Below are 12,175 nucleotides of genomic sequence, written 5' to 3' on the forward strand. Positions count from 1 at the left end.
TCTTAGGCGACCCCTGTGAAAGGGTCGTTCGACTGCCAAAGGGGTCACGACCCACAGGTTGAGAACCGCTGGATTAAACGAATAGCATGGAGCTGGCTGCTCTAGAATCCAGTGGAGCTTTCGGTGATCCAAAATCTCCCCTGGGGGCCTGCAGCCTCCCGGGACAGCTCTATCTCTACTTAACCGAAAACTCACAACGACTATAGAACTTGTTTGAAGACAATCTGAGCTAAGCCTGCAGGAATTTTAAAGGCAGTTATGAAACATCTGCAGTAGGAGAGTGTGGGGTGAAGGAGGTCAATTATAGGCAAAAAGGGGACATATATAATACTTTCAACAATAAAGAAAAAATAGAATTAGAGGAAATAAACTTAACTATATTTAATTAAAAAACAAAAAACTCCATGAGTCCCATGCCCAGCCCAGCAGCTCAGATTTAATGAGCCTAGCAAACAACCCGGGCATGGGTGATTTTAAAAAAGCCTTCCAGGTGGCCCTGCTGTGTGGTGTTGAGATCCTCAGAGCTAGCTGGAGGCAGAGCCCAGGTGTGTATCTCCAAAGCCCAGGCTCTTTCAGGACCACACAGATATTTTTTTTACTTAATTATGCATTACTTATTATTATAATTATTTGACTTGTATAAATTATAAACTTTTTGTCTGATTATAAATATTTGAGGTTTAGCATCATAGTTAGGAGGCTTAAGTTGGATAATTTATTAAAAGTGCTTAGAATATCCCTAGCATCTGCCAGGTGCTATGAAAATGTTAAATATTTTTAAGTTGTTGTGATATTTTAACACTAATAGCATCTAACATCTAATAGGGACGCTACTTCAATAATGTACTAAATTAAAATCCTCCTAGAGAGTAATATTTTATCTCCCCCAGTTTCTCTCTCTTAACGTAAATACACTTTTTTCCCTTTCTGTGAGGGGAAAAAATGTATTAGTAAGACATAAACTAGCTCTCCTCTCACACACACCCGCATACACAATCCAGACATCCCCGAGGTCGTGAAGTGCAGATGGCACCGTATTCATCCCCCGAAAGGAGAAACTCTTCCCGCTAAAATCAATGTAACACCTGATACTTTTGTTAGCAGAGCCACAAATCAAAGCCAGAATGGATAACGTTGTTCACATTTTTCCTTTCAAACTTAAAAAGTTCCTGGGAATATATATCTCCTCAATATTTTAAAGAGAAACATTTAGTAGTAACACAGGCAAGCCTTTAAGGTAGAGCATATTACTGCTGTAGACATCAGGGTCTTCTCCACAAAGAAGATAAATGACCACTTCATGTTTAATGTGCTAGTGCACACTCCCATTTCTGAAAAGATAAACAAGGAAAAATCAAGTCATTTCTTGATTTTTTTCTAATAAATTATTCATGTATCTACTCACACTAAGTCAGTCAGAGAAAGACAAGTATCCTTGTCTTTCTCTGACTGACTTATTACACTTAGTATGTTTTGGATGCATATCACCTTATCGATAAAATAGAAAAGATCTTAAATACACTGAGAATATTCATTTATTTTGTACACATTTACTAAAGCTTGGGACCTACTTCGTGCCTGAAGTCTACTAGGAACAAAAATGAATATGATATTGTAACTGTGCTTGGTGCATTAAGTACATTATCCCATTAAATCCTCACACCAATCATGTGAGAACACTACATACCTCATCTAACAGCTGAAGAAATAAAGGCAACGGAGCTAAAAAGAGGTGAAGAGATTCACACCAAAAATGACATCCATCAAATTAAGGAACTGGTCTTCAAAATAATAAATTATCAGAATATAAAAGTAATTTTCTTAATGGATTGCTCACATAAGCATGAGTTAAATTAATCACTATTTATGGCCAACTACCTCAATATTAGTGGCTCCCCACCTACGTTGGTCCTAAGAGTCTAATTTTACAGTTTAAAGATGTGATTATTTTTTAAAATTATTTTTTAAATATGCTTTTTAATTGAGTAGTGCCTCATCACTAGACTTTGCATAAGTACGTGGTTTCACAGAACTGAACTCAGACTTGATTTCAGCATGAACTGTGCTATTTCAGATCATTATGTAGTGAGATTCTATTTGGTTGGAAAGAGGCCACGCATTGCTCCACTCAATTTGTATGGCAAGAGTGGTCTTCTCACCGCAGCTTCTGGGAGGGTGTGCCACAGCTGAACCCCAAGGTCCCTTGCAAACTGTAATTCCATCAGTAGAAACTGAACCAAAGGAGGTTTTGGTGTCTGTTGCAGGCCAATGGATCATGCCTTGCCTTAGTTGTTCAGACAACCGGACCTGTGACTGGAGAGAAATAACGTGGCAGCCCCACAACTGCCAGTATGGTGTGCTCACTAAGCCTCAGCTGCAGCAGTGCCTGGGAGCAAGGAAGGTAGGTTTGGATCCAGTGGGGGAATCCTTTCCTTGACACCACCCACAGCACGGGTGGCCATGAGTCGCATCTGCTAGACCAATCCCTGCCCTCTCACTCCGCAGAGCCTGACTAACCATGCAATTGGCTTTTTAACGTGTGTAAATGTTATCGTAGAAGAGCTTTAACAATTCTTGCACAAAAGCACGCCGTTATTTCCAAATACTCTACTTGACAGATGGAGGATATTAAAGTCATATCCTGTGCTGATCGCATTCCATGGTAGTTTTCTCAGCACAAAGTGGTAAGAGCTCACTATGTCCGCTGACAGCTGGCCGTTCGGAGCAGCTGGCCTTGACAACTGCAGTCCTAGCAGAGCACAGCAGGCCAAACAGACATCTGCAGCTCACACAAGCAGTGCAGTCCTCCTGCATGTCAGACTCACTTCTGCTGGAGCTGACCGAGAGCATGGCATGGTCTCTGCACACTGGCCTTGCGATTTCCTTCCCATTCCCGAGCAGGGCTCGCATGGTCCTCCTTAGGCGGCCTTTCCTTTAGTGCGGCTTCTGAGCTGGTTTCTTAGCCATGCAGTCTTCTTGCGAGGCGCACTCTGACCAGGTCCAGTCCAGCCGAGTTCTCGGACGTGCGAACTGGGCACATAGGCTGAGATGCTTGGTTACCATGAAGTAAGTAAGCCTCATCCAGGTTTTCAAAGCTCGTCGATTACATGGGCATTTCCTTAAAAAAATTGTTTGTAAACTCTTACATATGGACAAGATTGAGTTCAAAACTGATTTAAAAACAACAACTCTGTTAATGCATAAAGAAATGGGCACAGGACTGGATGTATGCCAGTTTTCATATTTTTAGTTTATATTTTCTACTAGCAAGTAATTTCAGAAGAATGAAGGGGTGAGAGGGCAGGGCTGAGGATAGACTTCTCCATGGTGACTACAAGGTAATCACCCTATTCTGTGACCGAGACTATATCTAAAGATAAAGTAGGAAGGAAGGGAAAACATTTATAAATATTTTTTATTAACTGAGCATTAATTCTGTACAGGAACTATGGTGCTTTCTGACACCCTACATCCAACCAGACTATTAGGTCCATGAAGGCAGGAAATGTGTGTGAATCATTGCCACACTCTCACTGTTAGCACAATTTTTGATACATAATTTATTCAATTTTTGAATAAATATTTGTTGCATAATTCGATAAGTTAAAATCTTGTTTATTTCTAATCATAGTTCTGTGAGGTAGATACTATATCTACTGTTTTCCACTTCAGAAAATTAAAGCTCAGAGGTTAATTCATCCATGATGGCACAGGTCTATGAGTGGCTACTATACAGGCATTCTTAACCACCAACTTGGACATTCGAACCTTGATATCTTAGAAATGCAGGACTGGAAGCAATAAAAGTAGTTGTTGCCATACAATCAGATTTCTCTAAACTCTTTCAGAATACCATTCTGACCTCAGAATTTAGAGGATTCAGGAAAATTCCAAAATGTCACAATCCATTAACCTGAAGGGCGGGAGATATCAATTTAAGTTCATCGCTAAATTCCATGGCTTTGGACATGGTATACATTTTTCTCAGACTCATTTTCTTTATTCATAAAATAGTAAGTCTACATGACCTAATCCTATGCTGTAGATTAATCAACATTATAGAAAGCTAAAGCCTTCCTTCCTATCAGAAAATATCATGGGTTGGGTAGCTTAAAGAGATACTTATTTCTCACAGTTTTGAAGGCTGAGAAGTCCCAGATCTGGGTGCCTCTTTGCTGTGTCCCCTCAAAGCAGAGAGAGCGAGCTCTGGTCTCCTCTTCCTATTGGGATTAGCCTCCACTCTTGTGACCTCATCTAAACTTAATTACCTCCCGAAGGCTCTACCTCTTAATAGCATCACATAGGGGTTAGGGTTTCAATATATGAATTTTGGGGCACACAGACATGAAGTCCCTAATACTGTCTTTGCTAATTTTAAAGTTAATTATTCGCAACTTTACAAAGTAATGGTAAGAAAAAGGGAAAATCACTTTTTCCTACCGATTAGACAGATTCGATATTGCAAAGTCTAAAAATAAAGGCCTATGTTCAGATTAGGGGATAGGAGCAGAGACCTGACTTCTTTGCAGAAAAGACTTATCTTGGAGATTTTCCTAGTGCAGAGTTGTCCTTCAGACCCGCATGCTCTGAAACTCAATTCACCAGTACATTGGCAATGGTCCTACAGTCTGTTTTGTTTGCCAGGATGCTAATTTCCTCTATACACAACAGGGAAGCATTGTACATTTTAAGCAGAGTAGTGGCAAAACCAGAATTAGAAAGCTCATCCTGTAGAGGTATGGAGACTGCCTGAGGGAAGGAGGAAATGGGTGCTAGGGAGATGGAGGCTGTTTCATGGAAAAATTCAGTCATGCAACACTGAGGAGGCAAGAAAAAGTGTAGAATATGTATAGAATAACCCCATCAATGGAAAAACTAATGCAAACATGCTTACATACACAGAAAATTTCTGGAAGTAGCAAACAGTTCAGAGTGATTACATAAGAGGTAAGGAGTGAAAGTGGGTGGGATGTTGACAGTTCCGTCTACAAATTTTTCAAGGCCTAGTGAAAAATGAAAATGCAGGACTCTGTATTCAGAATTATTAAGAATTTCAAGAAGTCAACAGCAGCACAATGAACCAAGCACAGGACCCACGCAACTGTTGAAGTCACATGCTCATGAAGCAGACTTGGTAGTAAAGAAGGGTTGGTGATAGGTGAGGAGATCTGTCTAACTATCTGTATTATTTTCATTTTTTTACAATGTGTGAGCATTTTGTAAATCCAAGAACCCATATTTTAAAATGTTGTATAAATCAGAACAAGGGTGAGAACAGTGGAAATGCATAGGAGGAAGAGCCTGAGGAAGATAATTTATACTTAGAATCAGAAGACTTTGTAATATACAGGCAGGTGCATATGTTCATACACCACACAATCCAGAAATCTACACTAATAAAAGAGAAACATGCAAATTGGTGTCACTCCACTACACCCACCAGCCAATCAGATGAGTGTGCAAATTAATCCAACAAAGATGGCGGTTAATTTGCATACGCAGGCGCAGAGCAAAGACTGAAGGCTCTGGCCAGAGTGAAGACTGAAGACTGAAGAGGCTTGGCTTCTCCACTGCGGCCGCAGTGGAGAAGCCAAGCCTCTTCAGTCTTCAGTCTTCACTCTGGCCAGAGCCTTCAGTCTTTGCTCTGCGCCTGCGTATGCAAATTAACCGCCATCTTTGTTGGATTAATTTGCACACTCATCTGATTGGCTGGTGGGTGTAGTGGAGTGACACCAATTTGCATGTTTCTCTTTTATTAGTGTAGATTTCTGGATTGTGTGGTGTATGAACATATTGGGGCGCCTGCTCCGAGCCTCTGCTGCCAGACTGTGGCTTAGGCCCGCTCAGTAGGACATCCACTGAGGGCTCCCGGACTGTGAGAGGGGGCAGGCTGCGCTGAGGGACCCCCACCCCACAGTGCATGAATTTCGTGCACCGGGCCTCTAGTAATTATATAAACTATGTAATAAAAGGCTAATATGCAAATTGACCAAACCGGTTGCTATGATGCACACTGACCACCAGGGGGCAGATGCTCAATGCAGGAACTGCTCCCTGGTGATCAGTGAGTTACCACAGGGGGAGCACCGCTAAGCCAGAAGTCAGACCTCCCCCAAGCGGGCTCCCGGACTGCAAGAGGGTGCAGGCCAGGCTGAGGAACCCCCTCCTCTAAGTACACGAATGTCATGCACTGGGCATCTAGTTTAAAATAATAACTATGCAGATTAAAAACGGCAGGAGAGTAAGTGGATGCTGCACAGACATGCTCCCAGGACCAAACTGGAATTACAACTAAAATACAGAAAAGCTTCCTGAATAATCAATTGGACACTAACTGGAGAGAACCCTGATAACCGAGGACAGAAAGTGGAGACCACATAGAGACTGTAGGAGGGGTGGAGGTGCAAAAGGGTTGGCCAGGCTCCCACAGACAGCAAATGAAGTTCCAGAGAGATATCTCAGCTGCAGGGGGTTGCCACTGAGAACTCTGGGGTCCAATCCCCAAGCTGAGCCTCCCAGCAGAGAGCACCAGAACTAAGGATACCCACATAACATCTGACTGTGAAAAGCAGCAGGTTTGCTGTCTTCCAGGGAGACACCCTCTTAAAGGGCCAATGCACAAAATTCCCTGTGTATCCTTGTGCTCCGGCAGAGGGAGGGCAGAGTGGACTGGAGCTGTGTGAGCAGAAGCCAGGGTTGGGGATTCTGGGGTTAGAGCTAAGAAGGAAGACCCCTGTTTTCCCGTGCTGAGTCATTCCCTCTCACTGCTGAAGTCATCTTTCTCATGAAGACAATTTGTATCTAGGTTGTTTTGCCTGGGGGGAAGACAGTTAACTTACCCTATTGGAAAACACCTTGCCCCACAGTGTGGAGTTTCTTCAGCTCATTAAAAGACTGAGAATAACAACTAGCCCCCAGGCAGAAGCAGTTGCCCCCACCCTGTTGGGAAAAACTCTCACCATACCTGAGAGCTATTCAAGACTAAATCCAATCAGTCTGCAAGCAGAAGCAGTTTCTGGAGGTTTTGAGTCTTTGCCTGATCTAATTAGTCAGAAACAACATTTGACATTGTCCTGCACTAGAGATTGAGAGGCATAGCAGATCTACTAATACATAGTCACAAATCCAAACAGGCACCCAAAATGAAGAGACAAAGAAACAACCCCCAAATAAAAGAACAAGTGAATTCGCCAGAAGAAGAGATAAGTGAAATGGAGATAAGAAATTTTTCTGAGAGTTCAGAATAATGATGGTAAAGATGCTCAACATCATGAGAAAATATATAATAACTATGAAAACAGAAATAAAGAATGCCATAGCACAAATAAAGAACACATTGGAAGGAATACACAACAGATTAGGGGAAGCTGAGGATCAGATCAGTGAATTAGAAGATAAGGTAGAAAAAATTCACTCAATCAGAGAACCAAAAAGAAAAAAGTATTAAAAAACAGAAGGACAACTTAAGGGAGCTGTGGGACAACATGAAATATAACAATATTCACATAGCAGGTATGCCAGGAGAGGCAGAAAGTGAGAAAAGAATAGAGAATGTGTTTGGAGAAATAATGGCAGAAAACGTCCCTAACCTGGTGAAGGAAAAAGTCACACAAGTTCAGGAGGCACAGAGATTCCCAAGCAAGAAGGATCCAAACAGATTCACACCCAGACAAATCATAATTAAAATGCCAAAAAATAAAGACAGAGAGATAATTTTAAAGACAGCAAGAGAAAAGCAAACTGTTTCCTACAAAGGAGCTCCCATAAGGCTGTCATCTGATTTGTCATCAGAAATTCTACAGGTCAGAAGGAAATGGCATGAAGTACTCAAGATAATGGAAAGCAAGAATCTGAAACCAATATTACTATATCCAGCAAGGATATCATTCAAAATAGATGGTGAAATAAAGAGCGTCCCAGACATAAAATAATAACTATAAAGTACTTAGTTGTTAAAAAAAAAAGTTCCCTTTGTGAATAGGAGTAGTTTAGCAAAAGATTTTCCCAGTGCCTCTATTTTTCACTTTCTATGAGAATAATATACATATGCAAAGTGATCCTGAAACTCTGATCTGTCATTACTGGGATAATTAAGTTTCCATCCTACCAAGAATTCTCTAAATCTGCGATGTCATGTTGTTCATTCATCCAGCTTTTGTTGAGTTAAGAGTCTATTCTAAGTGCATACATACACCAAGGTGTTAAATCGCTAACAGAAGACAAGTGAGAGAAGCAATCATTACAGCATTCTGTGATAATTGCAGACGTGGGAGAAGCACAGAGGCAGGTACCTGACCCTGGCACGCAGGTTCTGGAAAAGTTGCTAAAAGTGGTAGTGACAATCTACCAATCACATCACTTTGAAATAGTGTAATTCAACTAAAAAAATTAAGAACCTTTATTTTCCCCAAAAAAGAATCTATGGTGAGAGTCCTATCACTCAAGCCCAGTGCTTTCTTTGATTCCCCTCTCACTCGAAGGAACAGAGGATGGAGGGAACAGACCAAGCAGGTGAGGCAGGCACTAGAGATGACTCCGAGTGTCTTATTTTTTTGTATGTTCTAATTTTTGCATCTTGGCTTATGGGAATTTGCAGACATACCTAAACATGCATATTCTAATGGAATAGTAGCCTTACTAAACTGAAGACTTTCAGTTAATATGTAAATCTCAGGTTTTTGCAGTGAGAATCCAAAAGCTCCACTTATACCAGGAATAAGTAGTGCAAACATGTCATGCTACAAAAAGCAGAACTTTATTTTATACCCTAAGCAAGGCCAGCTTCAGCTTTGGGGGTGCGCTAAGCTGAGTTATCTTTCTTTGAAGAATCAGATTAAAAGGCAACAGAATTGGACTGGAAAGGTGAGAGTTATTGGAAACAACTACTTGAAAAAGTGTTACGCTCTCTTTGGAATTTCCAAGTAGTCATTTCTTTCCATTGAGTTTCCTTCTGTCCTTATTATGATCTTTTACATCTTTTTACTACTGCGTTACATTGATGAATGTCAGACTATACTTGGAAATGCATGCATACCTGTGGGGACGCACATTAACTGGGATTCTAAAAAGGGTTCAAGCCCTAACCGATTTGGCTCAGTGGATAGAGCATTGGCCTGTGGACTGGGGGGTTCCCAGGTTCAATTCCGGTCAAGGGCATGTACCTTGGTTGCGGGCACATCCTCCCAGTAGGGGGTGTGCGGGAGGCAGCTGATCGATGTTTCTCTCTCATCGATGTTTCTAACTCTCTATCCCTGTCCCTTCCTCTCTATAAAAAATCAATAAAATATATTTAAAAAAATAAATAAATAAAAAGGGTTCACATTTCCAGTAACTTTGACCAGTATTCCCAATGGCACCTGAGCAGGACCGTACTTTCTATACTTCAGTCAACAGTTAACTTCACTTCAGCGAAGTGAACAGGAGACTTGTCTGTGGGGGAAGATGGAACAAAGTTTCTCCTGGAAGCATTTGTATCCCGTTTCTATGGCATACTTGCTTGGGTATGGAGGGCAGGTACATGTGGGACTCTTTTTAAACTCTACATTTATCCAAATGTGAGTTATTTTATCTTTATGTTTTTGCATATATGTATAGGTTTTGTGATGTGTAATCATGTTGAATCAAAGCAAACTTAACTGAAAAATGTAAACTGCTTTCAATTATACTCTCACAGGTTTTAGATACACACCTCTTAATAGAATATGAACGGGGTTTGTAAAAATGTATCAGAGCATAACTTTGTAATCGTAGTGCGACATATACAAGAAATGGTTTAGAAATGTGATCATCACATTTGCAACTGAAAAAACGTAGGAGCCTTACCAAACTGAGTTAAACAAGCCCTTATTTAGTCTGTCAGTTGAAAACCTAGTTCAGAATTTAAAACACTAGTAAAGTATCTGAGAGAAGAGTGCAAGTAGGAAAGGGAAATATAAAAAGGCAGTATTTACTGAACGTACTTACACTCAGCTGTTAAAACAGGAAATGTAACTTACATTTTAAAGTAATGTTTGCAAGTTAAGTCATTTCGTGAATTTAAAGCTGTTTACATTTTTTTAAGTGTGGCTACTCTATAATAAGATGTTCTAATATGTAAGTTCCATTATAGTTACAGAAATCATTCGTTGTTGCTTGTCAGTTTCAATAAAAATGGGTGGATAAAAGAAAAGGAGGGTACCTCACTCTCACCAGGAAAGGATGATCTATACATTAATGCCCACAATCATCATGGAAAGGCAATAGGGGTGGATAAAAGAAAATGTATAGGTCATCCTCACTCTCACCAGGAAAGGAGGACTTATACATTAATGCCCACAATCATCATGGAAAGGCAATATAGATGAACAGGCAGCTAGAAGATCTATGTCTAGATGACCTTGTTTAGTTGCTTGTTTTTCTTTTTTGGCCAAATTTCATATGTTTGAGAGTGATTTCCCTAAATGTCCATTTACATTTGTTCTTGACCCCAAAGAACAGTTTGGTTGGTCATCTATAGCCAATGTAATCAAAATGCATCATTAGAAAACATTTGTTGTAATCATATTACATTGCACAGAGAGATGTTTTGTTGAGCTAGATTTTCATCGTGCCCTAAATATAATTAGCCATCTGATCAGTTTCACCTTCATGCGAGCTCTGTCCCCCCTTGCCTCATTTAGAAATGGGTATTTTTCTTATGAGAGTGATGTTGATCAATCATGGGCTTATCAGAATCACTGTGAGCTTTCTAAATACACTTGGCCCTGGATTAGACATAGTGAATAAAACTCCGCTTTCATTCCTTTATGTACATATATAAAAGCTCTCCAATAAGTAGGCACTGCCTAAATTAATGGACAAATAGCTCCTATTGCAGTCCTATGTACCTTCCCCTCTTGGAAGGTTCCAGTGAATTTCAGCCTGAGTCCTGTTGGCATCTAACACACTTTATTGGATCTGAAGAAATATCCCCACTTCTGTGAATATTGAAGATAGGACCAATGGAGGAGGAAAAGGAGGAAGAAGGGAAGTGATTTTATAAAACAGTTCTTTGCCCTGCCTATTGACCCTACATATACTTAGTTCTTTCCCAGCCTCGACAGATCAAAAGAATCTAAGACGCTAACAAGACCCAGACAATTTGCTATCTTTATTAATTCAACCCAGATAGCCACCAGTAATTTTCTTTTTATTTCTTCATAATTTGACCTGCGAAGTTACTTTTGGTGATTCTGGAAAAGGAGGTAATGTAATAAACAGTTTCATGTTTAAGTATCACCATTGTTAGTTTCCTTCATTCATGATAAAATAAAATGGAATAAAAGTATCTTATATAATAAAAGCCTCATATGCTAAGTGTCCAACCGTCTGTTTGACCAGTTACTATGATGCACATTGGCCACCAAGGGGCAGACACTCTGACCGGTAGGTTAGCTTGCTGCTGGGGTCTGGACGATCAGAACTGGGCAAGCCTGGCTGGACACGCCCTGGAGCCCTTCTGCGGTCCCTCGCTGGCTGGCCAACCTCCCTCAGTCCCTCCCCGGCTGCTGGCCCCGATTGGGACTGGGCAAGATGCCCTGGAGCCCTCCCATGATCCCTCCCCGGCTCCGATCATGCACCGGTGGGGTCCCTTGGCCTGGCCTGCAAAAATCGGGCCGAAACTGGCTCTTCGACATCCCCCAAGGGGTCGCAGATTGCGAGAAGGTGAAGGTCAGGCTAAGAGACCCCACTGGTGCACAAATCCGTGCACCGGGCCTCTAGTTTTATTATAAATTTAAATAAAAAATTCCCCAAATCTTGGTTATAGTTCCACAAATAAATGATATTCTTGCTATTATTTGTCCCAGGGCCCCTATTTCTCTACAAATAGAAGTTGTTCTTTTATTCATGTGGATTGTAAATCAGCCTTTCATGTACTTCACACTTTTGCTAATTCACAGGTGGAAAATCTGATTTTAAGTTTTATTAGTCCCTCAGGAAAACATAGCCATGTAGGAGAATGTGTAAAGACTAGCTAAGTGTTCATCAAACTCATTTTCTCTTCCTCCTGGCACACAGTGGACTACATTTCTCTGTCTCTCTGGAAATTAGTTGTGTGGCCATAGGACTGAGTTCTTTTTTTTTAATATATATTTTTATTGATTTCAGAGAGAAATGGAGAGGGAGAGAGAGAGATAGAAACATCAATGATGAGAAT

At 40.8% G+C, this 12,175-nt stretch overlaps 1 protein-coding gene across 1 annotated transcript in view; it reads left to right on the plus strand.

Annotated features, from left to right (window-relative positions):
* Window positions 1–12,175, plus strand: part of CPED1 (cadherin-like and PC-esterase domain containing 1) — a 281,839-nt gene that overhangs the window by 232,646 nt on the left and 37,018 nt on the right. Inside the window, exon 17 of the mRNA XM_014532746.1 lies at window positions 2,265–2,401. Coding sequence (XP_014388232.1) covers window positions 2,265–2,401 — 137 coding nt within the window. The remainder of the gene's footprint in view (window positions 1–2,264; window positions 2,402–12,175) is intronic.

Source organism: Myotis brandtii, unplaced genomic scaffold (assembly GCF_000412655.1).
Source record: "Myotis brandtii unplaced genomic scaffold, ASM41265v1 scaffold907, whole genome shotgun sequence".
Lineage (NCBI taxonomy): Eukaryota > Metazoa > Chordata > Mammalia > Chiroptera > Vespertilionidae > Myotis > Myotis brandtii.